At 44.2% G+C, this 27,655-nt stretch overlaps 1 protein-coding gene across 3 annotated transcripts in view; it reads right to left on the bottom strand.

Moving 5' to 3' along the window:
* Positions 1-27,655, bottom strand: part of Slc25a13 (solute carrier family 25 member 13) — a 190,417-nt gene that overhangs the window by 138,761 nt on the left and 24,001 nt on the right. For 2 of the 3 annotated variants that reach the window (XM_051151955.1, XM_051151957.1), the window contains exons 2-3: positions 12,471-12,524; positions 2,649-2,791 (exon numbers count right to left, since the gene is read on the bottom strand). In XM_051151955.1, coding sequence (XP_051007912.1) covers positions 2,649-2,791; positions 12,471-12,524 — 197 coding nt within the window. Of the gene's footprint in view, positions 1-2,648; positions 2,792-12,470; positions 12,525-13,106; positions 13,336-27,655 lie in introns of those variants that run through there. The other variant, XM_051151958.1, reaches the window with a different exon arrangement.

Here is a 27,655-nt window from a genome sequence, read left to right as displayed (position 1 = left end):
AGGAACCAAAAACTTCAAAACATTTGGTCCATGCCCAGACAACCAGCACCAAGTCAACCAAACAAAAAAAGGCATACTTCGCCGAGCAGTGGTGGAGCATGCCTGTAATCCTAGCAGAGACAGAGGCAGGAGGATCTCTGTGAGTTAGAGGCCAGCCTGGTCTACAAAGTGAGTTCAGAACAGCCAGGGCTACACAGAGGAAACCCTGTCTCAAAACAAAAACAAAAACAAAAACAGGCAGATTTCAAGGAGGAAAGATGGCAAATACAACTCAACTGGATACACTGGCGCATCCATATAGTCCCAGGATGTGGGAGGCTGAGGCAGGGGGATTGGTGTGAGTTTTACGGCAGCATGTGTTTCCTCCCATACAGCATGCCATCCTGAGTCACATAAGTGACAAATAAAGGCACTGTGTGGTTGCAGGCAGCGCCCAGAGGAACGTTCCGGGCACCCAAGGCTGACCAAGTCATGAATCTCTAGCTTAGAGCTATGTGGGTTCCAGCAAGCCAGAGGCATTAAGATGAGGTCGTGACGAGCACAGGCATTTAACTCTGATGCCACCCAGCCCAAGCCCAGGCTAGACAGTGGCAATGATGCCACGCTCCACTGCCTAGCAAGTCACTGGGTCAGCCAAAAGGTCTCCCTGGAGGAAGAAAGGGATGTTTTTCATAGATAAGACTGGCCACTGACCAACTAATGGACTTTACAACTATGGGCTATCTACTTCCCCAGAGAAATGAGCTGCTGCAGTCAATCATAACACATAAAAAGTGTATCAAAGAAATGCCTGCCCTCCCATGCTTACTACAGCATTGGTCAAAACAGCCATGATGATGTCACCTCAAGCCATGTACCCACAGATGAGTGAATTAAGAGTATGCTATATCACCTAGTAGAAAAGTATGGTACTCAGCCTTGAAAAAAGAAATTCTGTTCTATGTGACAATGTGGACAAACCTGGAAAACATTATATTAACTGAAATAAGCCAGACATAGAAACACAAGGGCACACGTTCTGACCTATAAGCAGACCTAAAAAAAATAAAATAAATAAATATAAATAAAATAAAAAATCAGAATGCATAATAGCAGAGAACAGAACAGTGAATATGTGGGCTGGCATGGGGGAAGGTAAGGTGCTGCTGTTCAAAGAACAAAATATTTTCAGAGGAGACTCTTGGGCACTGTGGTGCTATGGGTAATAAAAACACATGTACACTTTAAAGTTGCTAAGGGAGAGTTAAATGTTCTGAATACAAAAACAAAGCAAGCGCATAATGGAATAGATCTGCTAATTAGGAAGACTAGTTCATTTTCTACAATGAATGCATACTTTAAAATATGCCACCTACGATAAATTTTTTTTCTCAATCAAAAATAAATAAAACAACTGAACACTGGTGGCACATGCCTTTAATCCCAGCACTCAGGAGGCAGTGGCAGGTGGATCGCTGAGTTAGAGGGCAGCCTGGTATACAGCATGAGTTCCAGGACAGACAGAAAAACCCTGTCTCAAAAAAAAAAAAAAAAAAGGTAGACAGGTATGGTGGCACACGTCTTTGATCCCTGGACTCAGGGAGGCAGAGGCAGGCGGATCTCTGTGAGTTTGAGGCTAAGTCTAGGACTGCCAAGGCTACACAGAGAAACCCTGTCTAGAAAAAGAAAAGGTAATAATAATAAAATTATAATAATAGTAGTAGTAAATAAACAAATAAAATGGACTTTTAACTTTAGGTCCACACAGATAACAAAGACTGAACACAGCAAGAACATATTCTATTATAGTTCAAAAGCCCAGAAGTCCTAAATGAAGGTGTCAGCAGGGCCAGAGAGGCACTGTCTCTCTCCAGAGGCTCTGTGGAAACTCTTTCTGAGGTGCATGCAGGTTTGGGTGGCTGCAGCACTCCTAATGGCAGATGCATCACTAGAACTTCAGCCTCTAGTCACATGACACCTGGTCCCTGTGTCAACTCTCCCTCTGCTCCCATCTTCAAAGACACTTGTGATGGAATTTAGGTCACCCCAATAACATAAGGCAACCTTTTTGGCTCAAATGCCTACCTACACCAGTCACAAGATTCCTTCTCCAAGACTTACGAATTCCAAAGAAGACACAGAGGAAACTGGTAGTGGGGACAAAACAAGGGGCATCCTACAAAGTGGCTATTTAGTTCTATGCAGTAGAGATGCTACTCTTCTCCAGGCAGACAGAGGCCTTCCTTGGTGACTCAGAATCATCAGGTTTTTCTCTCTCCTATTTCCATACCATTTAACCACATGTGAAGGTTGAAAGGCAGTTTGTACAAAGGGAGCCATTAGAGAAGTTATGTCCATACAGTCCAGTTGACAGTCATAATTTCACAGCTATCTTGAGATATACAAACATACATTTAAATGCACTCATATGTTTTACAACACCTCATCAGTTACAACAGCCTTGTGAAGCTAGAAACAAGTCTGCCAACTCTGGAACAGTTGTTGAGGAAATACCAAGACTTTCATTTCTAAAATGATAGATCAATGGGTAGAAAAAGGTGGTTTTAGAGATATGCAAGATGCAAACATTTAGTAACTTCTTTATTACTCCACAACAGAAAGCTGGCCTGAACAGAAGATGCAAGGAAGGGATTCAAAAGTACACATACCCATCTTTGGTCTGGTCCACCACATCACTTAACAGTTCCACAGTCTTTGGGTTAGGCTGGCTTTCTCCAAAAATATTCAAATACCGAGTGACAAAGTCATTGGGAGACATAAAAAATTCACCATTTTTTTCAATGCTTGCATACTGTTAAAAAAAAAAAAAAGGAGGAGAAAGGATAAAAAAAATGTTATTTCATATATCTGGTTCTTAAAAGTATATAACCATGCAAACAATACTGAAAAGGCCACAAACATTCAAAAGGCAAAATCGCTTAGACTAATCGTGTCTTCAAAAGGTGCTTCATATCTATTGCTCCAAAGGAAAAAATTTAAATAGTTATGCTTTCCAGTAGGTCTCAACAGTGGCTTTTACCCTCTAAAGGGGACATGTGGCAATGTCCGATAATTCTGACTTGGGGAAATGAAACCTACCAGCAAACATAAAATAATGCCCCACAGGGGTCTTGCTGTGAATGAAGCCCAGGTGGCCTCAAACTCAAGATCTCACTACCTCACCCTTGCAGTAGGATTACAGGCATGTGCACTAAGCTTAATGGCATATCCATTCTAGCGTGCGATCAACTGAGAAGTAAGAAACACGCTTTCAAGCAGGCTGTCATGAGAGGCAGCAAGGCACCTCCTGTGTGACAAAGCCCAAGGCAGTGCAAACCGTGAAAGAAAACTATAGCCATCAAAGGCACCTCTAACTCTGGCTTTCTATTTTAGCCAGTCAAATATATTTTCTTCACTTGGCTCCCACAAGCTCTTTATAGATGTTTTCTCCTCCCACACTCTTGGTGGAGTCCCAAATGGCTGGAGCCAGAATTCCTGAGCAGTCCTTGACTGCTCAAATAACTCACTCAAGTCCTTTCAGACCTAGGTTCACCGTTTAACAGAAACCACGGTCCCTGAGAAAAGGTGACAAACTGGGCCGACGACCTGCCACAGAGCCACGTGGCATCGTCCGTGACACTGGAAGCAGGTTTAAATTGCTGCCCTTGTTAATGACAATCTTACTCCTCATCACACTGAAACCCACGAGCACAGAATTCTCCTTGCTGATGTTTGTTCTTCTAGGACTCAGTCCAGCTCAGGCCAGGAGGACCTGGCTGGGCCTTGCTCCTGGGGACACCCAGACTGTGGGAAATGCTAAAAAAATAATAATAAACAGGAGGATATGGCATCCTTATGCAAAAAAAAGCCAAGCTCCTTTATTGCCAAGATAAAAGAGCGAAGGGAGAAGAGGACAAGATGGCTGAGAACCGGGCTTACTAGGTGACCAAAATGGCGGTGGCAGCCAGGGTGATGAGGCCACCATGTAATGAGGTGCAATAGCAGGCTATGTCTCTTACAGGCTTTGGATGTGCCTGTTACCACCTGAGAGCCAAATAAAGTTTCCTTGGCTCTGAGGCTTCATCTGCAAAGTGGGTATAATAATAGCACTAGTTCCATTTAGCTGATGCGTGAAGCAAAGGAGATAATAATGATACACCCAGAATAGAGCCACCCTTTTGGGTTTTTTTACTACATGTATGTAAATATATGTATGTGTGTATGTATGCATGTGTGTATGTATGTGTGTATGTATGTATGTATGTATGTGTGTATGTATATACACATTTCACGGCACCCAAGTGGAGACCAGAAGACAACTTGGGGAAGTCAGTTGTCTCCTTTCCACCACGTGGGTCAGGGGATGGACCTCAAGCTGTCAGACTTAGCAGCAAGCACCTTTACCCGCAGAGCCACGCTGCTGGCCCACGTTTTTTGTCATTTTCTAAAAAACTCTTTTCTTTAACCCTCTGTTTCACTGAGTGGCATCTGCTGCTGGTTCAGCACCAGGTCAAGGATGTAAAGAGGCTTTCATCACCAGCAACCTGGTCCTGGCCACTGCCTAAGGGAGGCCGTGGGGAAATGATGGGATACTATCTTCTAAGTATTTCTCACAAGATAAACAGGACAAAAAAGAGACATCCTACGTGATGCTACATCCTCCACTGACATTTACTTCACTCGGGGGGGGGGGGCAGCATACAGAAGATGGAATTTGTGGGGGGGTTTTCTCCCCAAAATGAGGACAAACAAGCTTGAGATGGAAGAGGAATGTCACTGCTAATGATAGCAATCCTACGGTCTGGTTATACCAAGGTTTCCATAGGATGGTGATTAATTTCCCTTAAAATACCATTTAACTTCTCTCCCACTGGCACACACTTAGATTACTTCCAGTCCGGGTTATTTTGTAAGAAAAGCCAAGATAGCCATTCTTATATGTAACATTTGTCCAAATTCCTAACTATTTTCAAAAACCTGACTCCCTGAAAAAAGAAATTGTGGAGTTAAAGGACAGGGGCGTTCAGGCGGTTGTCAGCTATTATCACCGTGGTCTCCAGAAGTGACTGTACCAATCTACTCAGCCACCAACAGCGCGGGAACCTGCTCCCGCACCCTTCCAGGTCACAGCTGTTTCAAATATTTTTCCAGTCTGACATTTTTATGTAATTGAGTCTAGAGGGTTTTGGGTTTTTTTTTTCCCCCCTTTCTTTCTTTCTTTGCAAATCCTTCTGTTACTTTTCTGACCTTAGAAATCTAGTCTTTTCTCATCTCAAGAGCAAATACCAACACAGTTTGTTTCACTCCTGACTTTTGAATGGATCTGTATTCACCGTTAGGCTAGAGCACATCAGAGCTTCGCTTCTGCCTGTGGTCTGACAGGAGGATACTCCAATGGGAGCTTTCTCTAGTCAATCTCTTAGTTGGTCCAGGCCCACAACCCATGTCAACCTCTACCGCTGCCCCCGCCCCCAACCCTCTCTTTAGGATGCAGGTTTTTACTAATAAATTATCACTTGGTCACCATGGAAAACATGGAGACGTAGACTCCACCTGAAGCTTCAGCTCTCATAGGCTGGAATGGCTCCCTGGGGCCAGAGTGTATATGGAGCTGTCAGGCACACCACCATCAATGCATCCTTGGACTGGCAGTACTTCTAATCAGTGGGGGATGGTCCTAGACCACCCAATCTTGTTGACTTGTCTGTCCTAGCAAGATGACAGTGACTCTACTAGCTATCACGGTAGGGAGGGCTCTGTCAAGACAGGACTTTTTGGCTGTATTCTCACTGTTGTTTCCTCCGATTCCCAGACTGCTGCCTGGCTGTGTTCAAGAAATACTTTTCGAATGAGTGAATGGCTCGGAATGTTGTATTACTTTCCTCCTGGAACCTTTCTCGGCCTGATGATGGTCCTTTGAGCTTTTGCCAAATGACCTTTGGAACTGCAGTCAAGCTGCAGACCCTAAAAACAATGATCATTGAAAATTCAAGAGCAAGCTCCAACGAAGTGCACTCACTCACAAGATAGCAGTAATGAATGTGGGCAAAACGGGGACTACCCTACATGCTAGGGGTGTGAGGGTAAACTGATTCAGTGGAGAGAGGGCTCTTCCAGACGTGCCAAGTTCAACTCCCAGAACCAACACGGCAGCTCCCAACTGTCTACAACTCCAATACAGGGAATCTGGCACCCTCGAAGACATACATGCAAGCAAAACACCAATGCACATGAAATTCAATATTTTTAGTTTTATATATAATATATATATATTATATATATAACTGACAAATCATTTTAGAAAACTACTAGGCAATGCCTACTGTAGTTGTGCCTAACACACATAACCACAGACTTAGTAATTTCAATCATAAGGAAGTCTCCAACAAAATGTACATGGATATAACACCAAAAAGTTAAGATATTCACAGCAATTTTTGACACAGCAAAATTTTGACAATAATGTCAAAAATGCTTTAAAAAAAAAAAAAAAAAAGCAACAGCCCAGATATCACCTAGTAACTGGATACATAATTGACTGTCATAATGTCACACAATAAAAATACAACATAGCAATGTGAATAAGCTAGCTCCATCCACCCATGACACGGGTGAATCTGCATAAACTCATGGTTGGAAGGAGAGCTCAGTGGAAGAGCATTAACCTATGGTGACCTAAGCCTGGGCTCTCAACACAGACCACAAGACGACATTTTGTCGTGGAATGGCATAAAGGACAGAACTTAGGTGCCATGGAAGAAGTCAACCAGTTAGTTACCTTTGGGGGTGTGAGGACTGACTAGCATGGGGAGCAAGTAACTTCTGGGTGCTGGTTCCGTGAGCTGAACACTCCCTCTGTAGATAACCCTGCAGATGTGCGCCCATGATCTATGTGAGAGACTCAGACCTCGGTAGGCCACATTGTCATTTTTATTGGCCTCATTCTTTTAGAGGTGATAAAGAAGTCATCTCTTAAATATGATGACATGCTCATCTGTACACAGAAAAATAGTTTTGCTCAGTTTAGAACAAGCTCAACCACCAAAGCAGGGATGACTCGCATTGCAGCTCAAGCAAATATGTCAAAGGCTGTTGGACACACGGGCAGAGGCCAACTGTGATAAGACGCATCTACTAGGTGTACCGACAAGGACAGCTCAGTTGTCCTTGAAGCCAGAAACAGGGGTCAGGGCCAGGGAAGTAACTCATTCTTATGGCTGCCATGTCTCTAGAATACCATTCAATCTCTCTGAGAATACGACTACATAAGCTGAAGAGTCTCTCTCTCCTAGATTTTTAGGTAAGTTTTAAGATTAAAAAAACAAAAACAAAAACAAAAAACAAAACAAAACAAAAACTTAATACCATGTTTAGGATGGCTTTTGTAATTCTTTAAATGAGTTTGTGTTACTGTCACTATCACACTGACTGAGGATAGTAAATAGCAAAGGTACTCAGGAACTGGTCTGCCCCTGCAGTGCCTACTCCACAAGGTCAGGAGTCCTAGCTCGCTTGCTCTGTGCTAGTTATTTTAATACAAGCCTGTGAGTGATAACCTGGGTCGGAACCCTTATCACCAGCCACCCGTCCCTGCCAGGAGTCATTCTCACCCTGGGACAGAAAGGAAATTCTCCTTGAGTCTCTGTCAGCCAGAGAATGCCTGTGCACCCCAGGTGCTGTGACCTGTCAATCGCACCTTGCTTCCCTGTTCTAAAGATGGAATAAAACAAAACAGAGAATAAAAATACTGGTGCTTGATATTGTATGTTATCAGGAATCCCTGATCATTTTATTGGGTCCACAATGTAAAAAGGAAACTGTAATTGTTAACTGAAGATATACATTATAGCACTCAAGGTGAATAACAGTAAGAGCCGGGTATGATGGCGCACGCCTTTAATCCCAGCACTTGGGAGGCAGAGGCAGGTGGATCGCTGTGAGTTCGAGGCCAGCCTGGTCTACAAAGCGAGTTCAGGACAGCCAAGGCTACACAGAGAAACCCTGTCTCGAAAAACCAAATAAATAAATAAAATAAAAACTGAAAAAGAAGCAAGTTAGTAAAATATGTATGAAGATGTACAAACAAATGTGACAAATATTTTTAAGGGCTAATCAGGTAGGTATTTTATAATTTTATTGCTGTTTGGAATTGCCACAATAAAAAAATTAAAATCTAAGACTCCTATTAAATCTGACATATTGCTAGTTATTCAAAATAAACATTTTAAATAACACAGCATTGTTTTTGCAACTAGCCAGAAAAATGAGATTCTTTTCCTCAAAAATAATAGTCTAAATTTCTAGCATAAATGTGGGAAATACATTTCCACATTCTAACTCAAGATACACAGACAAGAGTGAGTAAAAACTTCAGTCACTGTGAGCCCAACATGATGCTACATCTAAGAATCTCTCTTGAAAATATAAAGTAATCCCTCTAGACTCTTATTTCTACAGATTGTACATCATATCCGTTCCACACTCTGGAGCTCCAGGTCCCCATACATCCTCTTACCCCACCCCCCCACCCCCCCCACCCCTCCCACCCCGTTCTGTGACTATGCATTCAGAATATGTACATGGTGGTCATATTCACACACCCAGCCCCCTCCATTATAAAAGATCCATTAAGCTGGGCACGGTTGAGCCTGCCTTTAATCAAGCACTTGGGAGGCAGCCTCAGACAGATGCTATAAGTTCAAGGTCAACCTGATCTACATAGTGCGTTCCAGGACAGCCAGTCCTAGGTAGAGAGGCCATATCTCAAAACAAACAAAGACCAATCACTTTCATCAAATACCCTTTCAAAGCATCCCTTACACATTGCCCTCTGCTCCTGAAACCATGACCCTAATCAGAGATCTGGGAAAGGATCTCTCTCTGGGCTGGCCACTTCAATGTCAGCTGCACCAGTGCAGCCCCAAGCCCACAACTCCCTCTCCTTGAATTACTCAGAAACCCTTCAGTGGTTTCTACCTGTTTGCTGTCATGGCTGGCTTGCAATGATCCTCACCCCCAAGCCTATCATCCGCATCCTGTATTGCATAGCACCTCCCCTGACAGAGTCTCATTTAAAAACAAAAAACAAAACCAGGTGTGATGGCCTATGCCTGTAAAATCCCAGCACTTGGAAGGCAGAGGCAGGTGGATCACTGTGAGTTCGAAGCCAGCCTGGTCTAGGCTACACAGAGAAACCCTGTTTCAAAAAACAAACAAAAGACAAAAACCAGAGACTCCACCCAGCAACTGATCAAATCAAATGCTGAGACTCACGGCCAAGCACTAGCTCGGGGAGTCCAGTGAAAGATTGGGGGGCAGAGGGGGCTATATAGAAAGACATGGACAGAACAAGAAAGCCACAAGAAGACCAACTATGTCACCTAACCTAGACCCATGGGGGTTACAGAGATGGAAACACCAACCAAAGAGCATGCATGGGCTGGACCTAGGCCCCCTACACCTATGTAAGCAATGGGTAGCAGTTTGATTCTTCAAGTGGGTCCCCTAGTAAATGACCAGTGCTATCTATGACATGGATTCTGCTGCCGGCTGTAAATCACTTCCCAGGCCTTGCCTGGCCTCAGTGGATGAGACTTGATGTGGTGGGGTGTGTTGGGGAGGGGGTTCTCCCCTTTTCTGAGGAGAAGAGGGAGGGAAAAGGGGAAAGAGGGAGGAACCAGAGGAGAGGAGAGAGAAAGGTTCAATCGGGATGTAAAGTGAATCTGTAAATTAAAAATAAATTAAAAAAAAAAAAAAAACAAGAAGAGAGGAAAAAATCATTTACAGAATAGAATAAACAAGTTCAGCCCAGAGAGATTTCCTTCCAGGCCATCTCCAGGCCTCTACAGGGTCCTCTTCTCCTCTACCACTGCCCCAGAACCTCCTCATGCTCTCCCCGTCAACCTCTCCTCTCCACACAACCTGTGGTGTATGCTTTACTCGGCCTCTTGGCCTGCTGCACGCCTGTAGCCCTGACCGGCACTAAGTCTGAGCCCCTCTGAAACAGGCCTTTCCTTGTTCCCCTTCGTTCACCTCACTCCTATGCACCACAGCACTTGAATTACACCACAAATCCCTTCAAGTTCACATGAAGCAACAGTGAATATACTAGATAGAAAAAACGTCACAATGTTGGGATTCAAACCAAAATCTGACTGTCTGGAGTTCACCTTCCATATCCAGACAAAAGCTTGGCTTGCATTTTCTCCAAGAACATTCTTCAAAGAGAACCCCACTGCTTTAGCCAGGGATGTAGCAAGCCAAGTACCAACATCCCAACCTAGGATGGACCACTAAAGTTGTGGCTGGCACACTTTGACTCACACCTGGTACTTTCTATGTGTGGAACAAATTTCATGGCCCTCTCTATCTTACAAACACCTGTCCTTTCTCAATTCCAGCTCAAACCTCCTCTCTGCACCTTTCCATAGGAAGATGTCATTGGTCGCTCATAACCTCCCTGCAAATTAAATGCTATGTCATACTTATCAACCGTATTCACGGCTCCGTTTTCGCATACACCCAGTGAGGTATTTAAGGACAGGAGTCATGATCTGTGCATCTTTACCAAATGTCCAACACCTAATAGACAACCTCAAAGCAGGGTGGGCAAGATGAGATTCAGTCTCCCCCTTCTCAAAATACAAGCAGTAAAAGGCCAGAAGTGTGCCCACTTCAGTCTGCCAGGAGTCAGCCCTCTTTCCTCACCTGCTCAGCTCAGTGTGGCTCTCTCTGACATCCAGGGCTGCCCAGGACACCTAGTACCAAAGGCTCAGATGAGGCAACCTCCTATTCCTCCATAACTGTACAATCCTTCCTTCTGCCCACTTCTGCAGAGAGATGGCTGGCATAGTTCTTATTAGATAGGCGCTCTTATTAGATAGAAAACCAAGTCAGAAAAACCTCATGAATAGAAAGGAGTCACGTTCGCAGAATGTTAACTGCTTATCCTTACTGAACAGGACCAGCCTGGCAGCCCCCATAGTGCCTGTTCTCCTTTCACCCCCTCACACAACCATCATCTTTGCTAGACAGTAAACAAAGAGCTCCTCAGCATGCTGAGACGAGGTGGATTTGTGTTGGTCCCATACTATCCAGGCCTGGTGATGTCACCAGGCCCTGTGCCAGATTCAAAATCCCTTGTACCGACTGCTGATTCGGTTTTCTTCGTGCGCCCACCTCCTCCCCCGCATCACCTCAGACTCTAAGCTGTAAAATAACTCTCACTCAAAAGTCACGTAGTCTCCTACCTAGTGCCAAAGATACAGAGCCTAGCTTGGAGGCCCAACTACATAAACACCACCAGTGGCTGTTCAGACACCCGCTAGGAGTTCATACCCTCCCTGGGCTTCCTTGAGCCAGAAGGAGCCATCCCTCCAGCTCCAAAACATTAGCTCAAAGAAGACATGAATATCATGCATTTTCTAGGTCTCCATCATTGGGGCCTCTTTTCTACCTGATAATATTCTGTGGAAAATTTAAAACATCCTTACAGATTTAACCCTCTTTCCTCCTCTGACAGCTTCTGCATTTGTCTTTTGGAAATGTTGCCTTCTCTGCATTCATCTTTCGTTTTATTTATTCTGTGTTATGTCTGTGTGAAGGTATGTGCACCGCATGTATGCAAGGGCACCAGACAATGCCGGATGCCCTGGAGCTACAGTTACAGGCCCTGCTGAGCTGCCTGACAAGGGTCCTCTGAAAAGGCAGTTGGCGCTCCTAACCCTCCTAACCACTGGGCCATATCTTTAGCCCATCTTCCCTGAAGTTGCATCAATTAATTTCAAGCATCTTACTGAGGCGACCCAGAGCATGCCAGGCTCTGGGAAGTGCACACCAGTTAATGTACTCAATAGCTATAATTTCTCCTAAGTTTTCATTATGAAAATATTCATGAATACAAAGTAGAGAAATAAAAGTATAATAAGGCTAATATTCCATTTCCTAATTTTAATTTTTTTCCATAATACCACCCATATTCCCCTCCCACCAAAAATCATATTTTAAATTAGATCACTACTATCACACTGTCATCTATAAATGCTCCAGTGTACATGTCAAAAAGACTGCACTTCTGTTTTGTTTTTGTTTTCTGAGACAAAATCTCTATTATATAGAGCTGGGTGTCCTGGAACTCATTTTGTAGATCAGGCTGGCCTCAAACTCACAGAAACCCACCTGCCTCTGCTTCCTGAGTGCTGGGATTAAAGGCATGTGCCACCATCACTAGCGAAATTACAATTTCTTTTTTTCCTCCCTCTGGTTTTTTGAGACAGGGTTTCTCTGTGTAACCTTGGCTGTCCTCGAGTTTGAGGCCAGCCTGGTCTACAGAGTGAGTTCCAGGACAGCCAAGGCTACATAGAGAAACCCTGTCTCGAAAAATTAAAAAAAAAAAACAAAAAAACAAATAAATAAAGATCTGTTTGATATAATCTTCTGAAGTTACAGAACACAAACTAAAGAAGAAACAAAATAGATTCCTTTATACTGACCTTCAAAAATATTGCTTTAAGCTCAGCTGGATCTGCTCTCTTGGTTAAAGCCACCTATAAATAAACATAAAAATGTTTATATTATTAGAACAAAGCTGAGAAATCAAGCTAGTAGGAGGGAAAATAAACTTTGGGTTAGAAATTAGTACATGTCATTTTTGTACTTCAAGTACCCAATTGCTCCAGTGTGTAAACTAGTTCCCAGATTTTAAGGTGGACTCCATGTGGCTTCTAAAAATGATAACATTCTGTATGAGAAACCAGAAAGGCTTTAATATTTAGTGTTCGATGTATAAAAGGGGGAGGATATTGAAACAGATTAGTGCACACCTGGCATTTCTAAACCACACCCAAGGGTAACTCATGCCTTCTCACACGGGAATATTAAATATTAAGTACAGCCTGTTTGCCAATCCTGCATAGGAGCGTGTTTCTTAAAAGTCAGTGAACTAGTAAATCATATTAAGGACCCAAAGGGAACTGCTTCCCACAGCTTCTCCATGAATGGCACGTACACCCACCGACTTAGGCAGGCCAAGGGACCTCTCCACCTCTCCCCAGCCTTAATAAATCACAAGTCTCCAAAGGTGTGACTATTACTCTTCACATTCTAGAAACTCAAGGGACCGTGGTTACCTTCCACCAGTAAAATTTGACAGATTAGCTCAGTATAGGTGTTGTGCTTTAATTCTCCAGGCCACAAAGTCCAAAAACATCACTTGGGGAAAAAAAAAGCAAGACAAACTTCAACAGGACTGCCCCAGGCTGACACAAAAGAACCCTTATGCAGAAGCAAACAGTGGGCTTATTCAGTGTCCCATCACCCGGTCCTGTTGGCAAAAGTGGTCACAAGACGCAGTTCTCAGCAAGCACAGTGTCACCCCATGATACAACCAAGGCGGGGCCCCTGGAACCACCCCAACACTGGAACCATGTCCGAGGAGATTTATGCAAATTATTCTAAATCCCTTCTATGTGCTTGCAAAAGCTCTTCTGAGATCTTCAGACAATGGGTGTTTTGTCTCTCAATATGGAACTACCAGAGCTCATTGGCCCTGTCGCTGTCAGGAATAAATTATTAACTAGTCACTGGAATGGGAGGTTGTCTCTGAGGCAGCTGGTTGGTCACCTCGTCTGTTTTGCTAACACTGATAGACTCTTGCCACTTCAGCCGAATACCTGACCCTTACGGTGTCTCAAACCCAGAATTAACTGGTGTCCTTTGCTGTTCAATAATGGAGGAAAAATAAGACTGCTAACCAACCCAGCCATGATTAATAATGCTGCCGACCTCCAGGTTCTAGAAGAGGAGGCCCCCATTGGTAGAAAGGTGGCGTTGAGATGAACAGCCCAGGAAAAGGCATCACAGAAGTGCCTCTACCTCCACCTTAGTAACAATCCTAACCCTATGTACTAGGCGCTATGGGAAGAGGGGCTGCGCAGAGGCTGGCCTAAGTGCCTAGTGGGTTTTTTCATCCAAAGACAAATGAGCTGTGCTTGCTCTATTGGAGTTGTGTGCCTGCACATCTGCTTACTTCACTATTCTACACACATTGTACCAACAATAGCGAGTAGTGCTAACCAGCATGCACCTCCCTGGCCTCAACTCCCACAGCACCATAGTTTCCTGATGCCTCAAACATAAATCATTCGATGCTCCTAGCCAGAACTGAACCTCTTTGAAAGAGCAAAAGCTTCATTCACTTTGTAACCCATCCAGGGTCCAGGCACAGAAGAGTACAAAAAATAAATAATAATAATAATAATAATAATAATAAAATTTTTTTTAAAAGCCCGCTGGGGCCAATGCTTCAAACTCATACCACCAAGAATGTGCCCCATAGTTAACAAAGCATGGCCGGGTCCTCACTGCAAGTCTGAATGTCAGGGCACATACTCTCTCCTCCATTTTAGCAAAAGGAAATCAAGGCTCAGATGAAGCCGCCGACTTCCTTTCCCTAGGTCAGATGAAAAGCCAGTTTTCTGCTCCCATGTATGTTTTCTCAGTCTCAACTCTCCTATCCCTCACACCATGGGCTCACACAAAACATACAGCACAAGAGGAAAAAAAAAAATCAACATTCTAAATGTAGGTTGCCTGGCACGGTGACGCGCACCTGTAATCCCAGAACCTCAGAGCTGAGGCAGAGGGATCTAGAGTTTGAGACTAGGTCAGGCTACTACTAGTACAATCCTTCCTAGATAAAACAACTAACGAAAAAGAAGAGGGCTTTGGCGTCAGACTGTGCTCACCCAGAAGGGAGAGCTAGGAGAGAGTGAGAGAAGCTGGCACTCTTGAGGATGCTCACCAAAGCCCTGACCAAACACCAAGGCCATCTTAACACCTCAGTCACCCCCTCTGCTCTCCTAGTCTACACAGCGCTACTCTTGAAAACAGACCCAGGGCTGCGGTTGTAGTAGGTGGTTAATGATCACTTAGGAATTTGCCTGAGACCGAGAGCCATTGGTAGTTAGTTCCATCACTTCTTAGGCACAAAGAAGTGATGGAACCGGGAAATGATTTTTTTTTTCTTTAAACTCCCTACCAGCCTCCTGGGAGTCATCGGTACTCACTCCATCTACTGCCCACCCAGCAAACACTAGGTGGCTATTCAGAAGTTCTACTTTGGCCTCTACTCACACGCCCATGTCGCCCATGTCATTGGAGGCAAAGGAGGGGCAATCACACTGCCAACCACACAGAGTTGCCAACAACGCCCTGAAGGTGCAGGGAGGCAGAGCCTACCCGGGAATAAAAGACTGAGAAGATATGTGCTGAAAAAAAGCTCGCCTTTTTAGAAGACAGAATGGCTGTTCAAGTATGCATGCTTTATGGTCGAAGAGCCCAGAGTTATAAGACCTCGCTTATTCTTGGGCTAGAGAAGATCCATCAAACTTCACATGGTTTCTAGGTGGATCATCTATGTACATACCCAAGTGGGTAGGTGCATCTCACATAACAACAACCAAATACGTATCAGTACTAGTCATTTAATTGCTTAATGTTATCATTACTTACTTTTTATCATTTGTACTTAAAGACTAGAGTATAATAAAGCCCAACATTAAAACAAAAATTGTACTACATTTTTAAAAAAATCAAAGTAACTCATTTCCAAATCTAAGGAGAAAAGGCGTTCTTGCAAGGGACTATGAACTATCACTTGATATTTAAATTAGCACAATGATAACATGTTACAATGATTGCAAACTTAAGAAATAAAGAAGCAAGGGGTGGAGCTGGAGAGATGGTTCAGTGGTTAAGAGCACTGACTGCTCTTCCAAAGGTCATGAGTTCAATTCCCAGCAACCACATGGTGGCCCACAACCATCTATAATGAAATCTGGTGCCCTCTTCTAGCCTGCAGGCAGAATGCTGTATCCATAATAAATAAATAAATCTTTAAAAAAAAAAATGGGGCTGGAGAGATGGCTCAGTGGTTAAGAGTGCCGCCTGCTCTTCCAGAGGTCCTGAGTTCAATTCCCAGCACCCACATGGTGGCTCACAACCATCCATAATATGATCTGATGCCCTCTTTGGCAGAGAAAGCACTCATATACAAATAAAGTTTAAAAAAAAAAAAAAAAAAAAAAAAAAAAGAAGAAGCAAGGGGCTGCATGGCTGTTGCTTCCACACGCTGGGAAACATCTAGTATGATTTATCTTACGTGGAAACATCAGGCATAGTCCATAAATCCAAGACACAAGGTAGTAAAAATAGAGAATCATGAAGTATGAAATATACTTTGACAAGACAAACTACTTATAGGTGTGAAGAGGTCCTCCATGGCATTTGTACAATATATACAAACTACGTAAAAAGAAAAAACCAGTAACATAATAACACAACTTCAGTAACTGGCTTTTTTCATAAAGGGAACAAAAATATAACAGGAAGAACCAGAAAGGTGTCTTTCAGAACAAATAAACTCACTTATCCTAACACAAGTTAGAGTTGCCAATGGTCGGGGAATGATTCCTACGCATTGGAGTATTTTTTAAATCCACTTGCTTACCCTGGAACCAAACCAGAGTAACAGACTCATTACTTTCACAAACAGCAGTGGCACATACTTGTGCACTTAAAATAGTTGGTAGATGTGACAAATGGCAGCAGGGGCAAAAAAAAAAAAAGAGAAAGAAAGAAAGAAAGAAAGAAAGAAAGAAAGAAAGAAAAGAAAAAAAATCCAACATTGCCGGTCGTGGTGGTGCATGTCCATAATCTCAACACTCTGGGAGGCAGAGGCAGACGGATTTCTGTGCGTTCGAAGCCAGCCTGGTCTACAAAGCGAGTCCAGGACAGCCAAGGCTATACAGAGAAACCCTGTCTCGAAAAACAAAAGGAAAAGAAAAAAGAAAGAATGAAAGGAAGGAAGGAAGGAAGAAAGAAGTCTAACAAGGCTGGGGTTACCCCAGCCCCAGAGAAACAGAGTCAGGAAGATCAAGACCCTCCCCAACTCTTAGCAAGTTTGTCTGAGACCACCTTGAGATGTAGGAAGGAGAGGAAGAGAAGGGGGTGGGGATAAAACTAGGTCACTGCTCTCAGGAAGCTCTGAGGCTGTGAGGCCCGGCTGCATGGCCCTGGGGCCTTCCTCAGATCATGCCAGCCTCAGCAAAGTCCTCAACGGATGACAAGTGAGACATCAGCTCTACAGCGGTGACTTCCTTCAGTTCAGTGGTTCCTGAAGTACTAAGCCTGGGCACTTGCACGTACATGTACATACCCCGATGCAGATGCACATGCATGCATATACTTACAATATCTTTGGGAGAAAGTAAAGGAAGCATCCAAAACCAAAAAGGGCTTTCTAGGACCCTGAATTCAAAATGTCTGAAATATAGAATACAAAACATCTTTCACAGACTCATGTATTTGAAGACTTGGTCCCAGCTAGTTGTGGTGTGCTTTTTTTGGGGGGGTAGGGAGTGGGGGTTGAGGAAGAGGGTGGAGTCTAGTTGGACGAAGTGGTCACTGGAGGGCAGACTCTGGAGTTTATAGCCTGGCCTCACTTCCTGTCTGATGTTTGTTTCCTGACAAGAGCTGGCTCCCACGTCTACAGCCAAGAGCCCCTCCTGCTGCCGTACCTTCCCTCATGATGAACTATATTCCTAACAGTGGGCTAAGATAAAACTCCCTCCCTTGTGGGCTTAGACTGTTAATTTTGGAAGAAAAAGAAAGAAAGAAAGAAAGAAAGAAAGAAAGAAAGAAAGAAAGAAAGATATTGTATGTTATTATCTGCTAAGCCAATTGAAATAAAACCAAAATTCTCTTCAAAAAAAATTATACACACATTCCCTCTCTTAAGCAGTTTTAGCTACATATTTTATGACAGTGCTCAGAAAAATGAAGAATAGAACTTAGCTTTAAAAGTATGAAAGTAGCCAAGCGTGGCGCACACCTGTAATCCCAGCACTTGGGAGGCAGAGGCAGGTGAATCCCTGTGAGTTCGAGGCTACATTGGTGGACAAAGCAAGTCCACCAAACAGCCAGGAGGACTGTAAGAGAAACTCCGTCTCAAACAAAACAAAACAAAATTAAAAGTCTGAAAGTAACAAATACAGCCTATCTTTAACACTACGCAGAAGATGGGGATGGGGTGGGTGGGTGGGCAGAGGCAGTGGCTGAAAGCCAGCTGCAGCATCTCTTGCAGCGCAGCTCCCCTTCAGCAGTTCCTCCCTAACTCACTTCCCAACCTGAGAGATCCATGAAGTCAATACACTTGCGGGACTACTTGCCCAAAGATTACCTGATACAATGACCATCTGTTGTCTTCGATATAAAAACCAGAAGAGGCGACTCATCAAAAGCAGGCTACCTCGTGTATGTGTGAAAGGTACCATGCAGTCACAAGAGTAAAAGGAGCCAGGAGGAAGGGTGCCACATAGTCTTTCTACCTGAGGAGCTAAGTGTCAGGGGATCCAAATCCTAATGGAAAGTGGCCCTGGCAATTACCTAGCAACTCCGCAGCTGCAGCTCCCACTCTTTCTCTGTCTTCCTGAACTGCAGACTACATAGTCCAAATTCCACTTCTCTAAATCCTTTGCAGCTATATGGCTCAGGGCCTGTCAATCAGAAGAAATGGGGTGGGATTTGCAAAGAAGAGATGTGGAGGCTGGGGCTCACACTCCGGCTGTCTCTGCTAGCAGACACCTTCGTTGAAATCGTCTGGTTTTCCTGTGACAGTGTCCTGCCCTCCCACGTCGTTCATAGCATGCCGTCCAGAACGCCCGTCACCTGGCAGCAGACATCCTGACTGCACAGGAGGCCACCGCTCCCTTGGTGGCCTGGCCTGCTGTGAGGCTCTGGAAGTCACTCCTAAGAGCTCAACCTCAAGTCTGTTTCTTCACCCACCCAACAAATTCTATGAGCCATTTAATAGCCCGTAATAAATCTCCCTCTGCTGCAACCAGCTAGACGGGGCTCTGTTCTCCACAAGGCAACCCCAAGTGATACAATCAGTTATTGCAAAACAAAGTTTGGAGTTCCCCCTGAACCCACAGGTACCACAGCCTCGAGGGAAAAGAGGTGTCTCATCAAATGTACAAAAATCATCTTTTTTAGTGAAGTCACCGTGTCACTCCAGCCTGATGTTAGTTTCCTTAGGTACTCTCGGATAACTGTAATTACACAAGAAGTCGCTGAACTGTAAATGGGTACATAGGCAAAATGCATTCGTGCAACCGTTAACATTTCTGGCTAGCCAACCCGCAAAGCTTCCTTTCTCTCTACAACTCACCTCTGAAGCATTTGATGCCTGACGGGTAATTAATTACCCAGCAGGTAGGTCACTTCAGGGCTGCTGGAGACGTTTATAAGGAGGACTCAGTAACTCGTGACTCTTGTCTGCTGCAGACACACACTGAACAACCGGTAGCTTTTCCTCAACCCAGAAATCCACATGCAGCCTGGTGTTCAGGGTGTCAAAGGATCTCAGTTAACACCACTCAAACTCAAATGTGAGAAGCCATTAGGTCCTCTTCTTTTCAGAGCAAGGAACAGGTATTGCAGAAAGTCAGAGAGGAACCTGGAGTCCAGTCATTTGGATACTCTTTAACACCCAAGGGGTATGGGAGTAGTACCAAGCCCATAGATGAATCCTGCCCCTGGACAGCACTGTATATGAAATAAGCCTTTGGCGATTAGTATCATGGTCTGCCTAGCGAAGAATACAGCTCTCCAGTACTACATGCTGAACTCTGTCTCAATTTCTTAAAGCTTTTGGAGATCACAGTATAATTAGGAACGCACTGCAGTTGTAATTATCCCTCCAGATATAATTTGTTACATAGTAGCAAGTGTCAACTTACTACCATTCCTTAAATGAATACAACCTGACTGCGCTGTCCTGAAGACTGGAATGCATATTCCTATTGGGGAACAGAGAACTCATGGCTCAGTGGTTAAGAGCACTGCCTGCTCTTCCAAAGGACACGGGTTCAATTCTCAGCACCCACATGGCAGCTCGCAACTGTCTGTAACTCCAAGATCTGACACCCCTACACCAATGCACATAAATTAAAAAATTAAATTAAATATTTTTTTAAAAAAGCACATGACGTATTTATAAAGTACTGAAAGGCCCTACCTCAGTTATCACAAGTTGCTAGAGCCCAGACAATGTCATAAAAAACTTAAAATGGTTTTCTAAGAGAAAACATCTAGCTTAGTAAAGCGTAGAGGAAGAGAAAGTCAAAAGCAAAGGGCCATTAGAGAAACTGCTTCGGCTGAGTGACACAGTATCTGTTCAAAATTCTGCTGGTCCCCAACCTCCTCCAAATGAAGAATGGTCAAAAAACCCAGATGGAAATAAAACCAAAGGACATTCTGTATAGCCAAGAGCCCATCCCGGCTAGGCGGTAGTGGCGCACGCCTTTAATCCCAGCACATGGGAGGCAGAGGCAGGGGGATCGCTGTGAGTTCGAGGCCAGCCTGGTCTACAAAAGTGAGTCCAGGATGGCCAAGGCTACACAGAGAAACCCTGGCTTAAAAACCAAAACCAAAAACAAGCAAACAAACAAAAAGCCTATCCTGGGGACCACATTTTTTCACTCACCTGACCACTCCACCCACCTCTTGCACACCAGGGACTTTTCTGACTCTAAGGCCACAGCTGATAATCCCACAAATCTTACAATGCCCATGGCTCTATTCTAAGCTTTGCAAACGTAAGCACATTGGACCTTCCCAACTGCCCTCCAAATAGATGAAATCACACACCTTTTGCAATGAAAATATTGAAGCATATATAATGTGCTGGAGAGGTTTATGTTAACCTGACACAAGCTACAGTTACCTGAAAGGAGGAAACCTCAATTGAGGAAGTGCCTCCATAACATCAAGATGTAAGACATTTTCTTCATTACTGATTAATGGGGAGGGGCCCAGTTGGTGATGGCGGTGCCATCCCTGGGCTCGTGGTCCTGGGGTCTATAAGAAAGCAGGCTGAGAAAGACATGGGGAGCAAGCCAGTAAGCAGCACCCCTCCATGGCCTCTGCATCAGCTCCAGCCTCCAGGCTCCTGTCCTGTTTGAGTTCCTGTCCTGACTTTCTTTGATGATGAACAGCAACATGGAAGGGTAAGCCAAATAAACCATTTCCTCCCAACTTGTTTTTTGGTCATGGTGTTTAGTCACAGCAAGAGAAACCCTAACTAAAACCCATAGGTTGTGTAACTTGATGGGATGTCATACAACATGGCAGAATCTTTTGTTTGTTTCTTTCTTTCTTTCTTTTTCTTTTTTTTTTTTTTTGTTTTTGTTTTTGTTTTTTGTTTTTTGTGTTTTGTTTGTTTTAGGGTTTTCAAGACCGAGTTTCTCTGTGAACAGTCCTGGCTGTCCTGGACATGCTTTTGTAGATCAGGCTAGCCTCAAAATCAGAGATCTGCCTGCCTCTGCCTCCTGAGTGCTGGGATTAAACGTGTGCGCCACCACGCCTGGCTTGTTTGTTTGTTTTTTGAGACAGGGTTTCCTCTGTGTAATAGCGCTGGATGTCCTGGACTCACTTTGTAGACCAGGCTGGCCTCGAACTCAGAGATCTGCCTGCCTCTGTCTCCCAAGTACTGGGATTAAAGGCATGTGCCACCACGTCCAGCTATGGCAGAGGCTTAATAGGAACACAGCTATGGTTTAAAGCAAAATGCTCCCCTACTTTTTGGATGTATAGAACCAGCATAAGAAGAAAGCAAGGGAACTCGGGTGAAAAGAAAGCCTTAACCTAGATGTCCTTCAATCAAAAATGGATAAAGAAGATGTGACACATTTAACACAATGGCACACTAATCAGCAATTAAAAGCGCATCATGAAATTTGCAGGCAAATGGATGGAACTAGAAAATATCATCCTGAGTGAGGTAGCCCAGAGCCAGAAAGACAAACATGGTACTTACTTATAAGTGGGTATTAGCCATAAAGTACAGGATAAACATGCATAAAACACAGACCCAAAGAAATAAAGTAACAAGGAGGGCCTGCAGGGGGAGGGGGAGGTCAGTAGGGGCGGGAACTTGATTTTCACTGAGAAGGGGAAAAAAGAGTATACAATGAGGTGGATGAAGGGAGGGGAATGGGTAGAGGTGGGGGGATGGAAAGCGGGTGAGGTGGGGGAGGACAGAGGGAGAGAGTACTGGGGGAACAACTGGACTGGGACGGAGTGAGGATCTCTGGGACGAGCTGGAAACCTAGGACAATGGAAACTCCCAGTAATCTAACAGTGATCCTACCTAAGACTGCTAACAATTGGGAATATGGAGCCTAAATCAGTCATCTCCTTCCTGTAAGCCAGGCAAGACTTACAATAGAGGGATTGGGTCATCAACCTAACCACAAAACCTTAGACCCACAATTTGTCCTGCCTATAAGATGGGCAGGTGTAAAAGATGGAGCAGAATTTGAGGGAAGAGCCAACCAATGACAGGCCTAGCTTGAAATCAATGCCATGAGAGGGAATCCACCCCTGACACTATTAATGATATTCTGATACTTGCCGACAGGAGTCTAGCATAATTGTCATCAGAGAGGCTTCACCCAGCAACTGACAGAAACAGATGCAGAGACCCACAGCCAAACATTAAGTAGAGCTTGAAGAAACTTGTGGAAAAGGGGGAGGAAGGATTGAAGGACCTAAAGGGGTCAAGAACACAGAAAACTTACATAATCAGCTGACCTACCTACAGAATCAACTAACCTGGGCCCATAGGGGCTCATAGAGACTGATGTGTCAATCAGAGAACATGCATGGGACTGACCTAGGCCCTCTGCACATGTGTAACAGCTGTGCAGCTGGGTCTTCATGTGGGACTCCAAAGCAGGAGCATTGGCTGTCTCTGACTACATTGCCTGCTTTTGGATCCCTTTCCCCTAACTGCGCTGCCTTGTCTAGCCTCAATAGAAGATGCACCTAGTCCAACTACAACTTGATATGTCACAGCTGGTTGATATCCATGGGAGGCTTCCCCTTTTCTGAGAAGGGAAGGAGGGAGTGGAAGCTGTGATCAGCACGTAAAGTAAATAAACAACTTAATTTTTTAAAAAGCCTTATTTATATAGCAATTCAATAATTGTTGAACACAAAGGGAAAATGGTAAAATGCATAGAAGAATGGCTGGTTATAAATATTGAATTACTGTAAGAATTCAGGTGTGAAAATGGTATTTTGCTTTTAAGAAATCGTATTTAGGGCTTGGCGGCATGACTTTATCCCAGCTCTTGGGAGGAAGAGGCAGGTGCAGCTCTGTGAGTTCAAAGTCAGCCTGGTCTATATAGTGAATCCCAGGCCAGCTAGGACTCCATAGTGAGCCTCAGTCTCAAAAAAGAAAAAGAATAGAAGATAAAGAAGGAGGGAAGAGAGGGGAGGGGAAGAGAAGGGAGAGGACAGGACAGGAGAAAGGAAAGGAAACGAAGGGAGGAGAAAGGAAAGGAGAAGAGAGGAGAGGAAAGGAAAAAGGAAGGAAAGGAAAGGGGAAAGCAAAGCAAACAATCATTAAATAATGAGAAATTTTGTTAGATGTAGTTTTGTAGGGGAGTGCCTGCCTTGCCCCAGGTATAATCCCAGCACTACAAAGAGAAGGAAAAGAGAGACTCAAAAAAAAAAGGGAATGAAGAAAGAAAGAGAGAGAGAGAAAAAAAAGAAAGAAAGAAAAGGAAGAGGGAAGAAAGGCTTCATTTATAAATACACTCTAAAATAAAGTGCTTACGGATAGCATGGGGTCTAAGGTTCACATTCAAGAGTGAGGAATAGAAGGAATGAAGTATTGACTATAAACTGGTTCAGTATTTCTGGCTACTCTGGGAAATAAGGGTTTATGGTACTCCTTCGCTTCTGCGCATCACAGAAATACCCAAGGAGAATTCTAAGTGATGCTGTTGTTCCAGCCAGATTCTCCTCCTCTGGTGTTTTTACCTGGACTTTTCTTATGGCCTCCACAATAGCATGCTTACAGTCTGACTAACAAGCAACATGAACTCAAGGTTTGGCTTTTGTTTTGGTTTGTTTTGTTTTCTCATCTATTAAAAGGGAGAATGAGAATAAAGATTGCATGAAAATGAATAGGCCAGGACAGACCTAACTGTGCTTGGCTTTGCAGCAGCCTCTTCCTTCCAAGCTCAGGAGAGCCCAGCTGAATGGATCAGCACAAGTTTCCTGAGCAGGGGAGAGTGCAAAGCTTTTTCTGAACCAGAAGATTGGAGCCACATGGCAGCAGGTCACATGGTTGCTCACAGGGGACTAGCAAACTCTCACAGTTAAACAACCACAACTGAATGGGAGAAAGAGATGGGAAAGAGCACAAGAAAAAGATGCAGATGCTCACCTCTTCTGTAATATTAAGTAAGAAGTCTGATTTCAAATATGGCACAATTGAGAAGTCATCCAGGAAGAGGCTAAACAACATAAAAATGAGTGTGAACCAGTTAAATATCAAGCCGCTGAGAGGGCAAAAACAAGATGCAAACAGGGCAAAGGGGCAAGGTTCTTGATTTAACTGTTCCTCTCCGAACAAATCAATGTGAAAAAGCAAATGACCCAGTAGAAAATCAGGCTAAAGGTCTCCACCAGACTCTGTTCAAAAGCGGCTGATGAGACTGAAAAATGTCCCTGAGCCACAGCGAACAGAGTGCCTGGTGCTGAGCTTGGCGGAACTGAGATGGGAGACCAGCCAAAGAAGGTGGGCTCCTCCAACTCAAAGCCCCCATCAACGGGAAGAAGACAAGTGTATGAAGGCTTAGAAGGGAACGCACGGCTTGTTGATGGGCCCCCGCAGACAAACAGGAGATCTGAGGGGCCAGGGCATGGCTCAGTCAATACAGTGTTTACCAGGCAAGCCAGAGAATCTTGAGTTCCTGTCCCCAGCACCCACATAAAATGCCAAGTGGGCCTGCAGACATGGGTGGAGCCTGCAATTTGCTGGCCAAACAGCCTGACTGAAAGAGATCTTAGGTTCAGTGGAGACTGAGAACTAAGGATCCTAGCATTAACTTCAGGGTTCCACGAGTATGTATGCAAGTTAGTCAGCCAGCCAGCCAGCCAGTCAGTCAATCAGTCAGTCAGTCAGTCAGTTGTTAGTTAGTTAGTTAGTTAGTTAAAAAATGAAAAACTGACTATGAGAGAGAACAAAAGACAGAAACTATACAGGTGGCTTAGGGAAGGGTCCCCAAAAAGAGCCATTCCAAGAATCTCTGAATTTCCTGCTAAGAATGCTGGGACTAAGCACAGACTTCTCATCTCCTAAATGGCCAGCCTTGCCTCACGGATACAGTGATGGTGCAGAGAAACTACCGAACGAGAACACTTATGGGTGATCAAACTGCCAAGGCCACCTCCGAGGAGGACAGGCCACAAAGAAGAACAAAGTAGATTCCATGTGACAGCCAGCAGGGTGGGGTTGTGAGCTTATACAGGCTGTCCCGACTGATCAGGAACTAGGTGCCCTGGCCAGAGGTAACTAGCCTTTGGGGAAAAGTTAAGGGGGGGATTCTTGGGGGACTAAGGGAAATTCCTGGTGATCTCAAAGGCTTTAAGAGATCTGCTTTTCTTGAAAACAGAAAACTTTATGCTTCTTTACCCAACCAAAGTCCTTTGGTTTAGGACCATGTCACCAGCATTGCTGTTGGGGGGAAAGGAGTACTTTAGGCTTGGCGGTGTGACACAAACCCAAATCCAGGCACTAAGCCCCCTCCGTGGACAGCTCAGGACCAGACGCCTGGATTTTCAGGATGGAAATGGATCACACCTATCTCCTGATTTAAGCCCATCTCTTAGATTATGTTAGAGCTCCCACTGCAGAATAGAGAATGTTGCAGTAGCCTTGATCAGGGCTCTGATGAGCGCCACTAGGGAAAGATGTGTCTTCCTGCTCAAAAGAATGCAACCTAGCTTTAATCCCAGCTCTCGGGAGGCAGAGGCAGGCGGATTGCTGTGAGTTTGAAGCCAGCCTGGTCTAAAAAGTGAGTCCAGGACAGCCAAGGCTACACAAAGAAACCCTGTCTCAAAAAAAACAAACAAACAACAACAACAAAAGAATGCAACTTGGCACTGCCATTGGATAGCCAGAACAAAAGAGTTAATCCAACTGGGCCCAATCACCAGGCCTAGAAACCACACCTTAGGAAGGCTGGTTCACTGTAAGCCAAATATGTGTGAGGAATAATTATCCATTTGATGAGATAATGTTATTTTTTTTTCCTTCCAAAAAGTCACACCGTACACCAAACCAAGTATGCCTACCACTTTTTCTGAATTATTTACACCTGCATCACATTCCCTTTTCTTTTCTGTCTTTTCTTTCAGACACTGGCCATGGCCTGGGCATGCTTTCCAGATACCTGGGCTTCCTCCTCCATCCTCTGAAGCTCCCTGCCCGACCACAGCCCACTTCTGCCCCATGGAGGTCGTCTCTATTGTCAAGCCCCATAACCAACTCAAAAGGCATGGTTTGCTTGCTTCTCTCTCCCCATCTGCCTCATCTGCTTAGCTGCTGAGATGCACAGCTTGCATCTCTTTTAAATGCTAATAATAACAAGTGCCCACAAGTCAATTCTTAAATTATTAACAAGACTATCAACTCTGAGAAGCAACCCTCGCTTTCCTAGTAACATATTAACACCCTAAGTGGGGCTCACCAAAATTTCCAGTAACAACAGCACTAGTTAGTCCTCAAGCCACCTGATGACCCAGTGTACTTAGAACCTGCTGCAGTGTTGTTTGGTCTTGCTGGCAATGATTCCCAACTGTGACACTGAACTTTCCAGTGGGAAGGGAGTGTGTCTCAAGGCTTCACCTTTAGAGTCCTTTCTGTGCTGACAAGGGACTTCTCCCTCAGGACAGTCTACTCCTCCACGGTGAGATTGGCAGCTTAACTCTCCACCCTGACTTCTCTTGGAGACCACCCATGGGCATCTCAGGTGTTTCCAAAAGAGTCTTATTTTGTTAAAACACAGAGGGACTACATGGATGTTTTATTAAAAAAGTGAACAGTTCCCATAAACATACACTGGATAAACAAACAATAAATATACACTGGAAATTTTCATCCACTAACCTTGCCATGGGTTAAGCGTATCAAATTAAGAGTAAATCAAGCCACCACGCTTTTAATCCAGCATTCAGGAGGCAGAGGCAGGTGGATTGCTATGAGTTCGAGGCCAGCCTGGTCTACAAAGCGAGTCTAGGACAGCCAAGGCTACACAGAGAGACCCTGCCTCAAAAAAAAAAAAAAAAAAAAAAAAGAGTAAATCAATGAACAATGTGTCAAAATGTCATGTGACAGATACTCTGACAGCAGTGTCTAGAGAAGGGCCCTGGTCACAAGAACTTCAAATGTAAGCAAAAAACAAAACAGCAAGGGCCATGTGGACCAATTTCCTTAAAGCCTCACAATGTTATCTCCCTAAATAACTTGCGTCTCCCTAAATTCTAACCCTAATCCAGAAGCTCAGGTATGACTCTACTACTGGAAATGAAGAAAGGTCTGTAATAAGCCTATTAAATTGGTATGATAATGATGGTCTCATGACTAGAAATTATGCTCTTATTCTGCCCCCCCCCAACAATGTCCATGCTTAGATACTCACTAGAACCTTATTTAATAAACCCCAACAATAAGAAAAAGGAAAGAGGCAGGGAATGGGGAAAATTAGGATGTAACCACAGATGAAACCACACGAAGATAAAGGAAGGCAACCCACTGCCA

Source organism: Acomys russatus, chromosome 10 (genome assembly GCF_903995435.1).
Source record: "Acomys russatus chromosome 10, mAcoRus1.1, whole genome shotgun sequence".
Taxonomy (NCBI): Eukaryota; Metazoa; Chordata; class Mammalia; order Rodentia; family Muridae; genus Acomys; species Acomys russatus.
The sequence above is the reverse complement of the archived record's forward strand: the minus strand, read 5'-3'. Positions and strand labels throughout refer to the sequence as shown.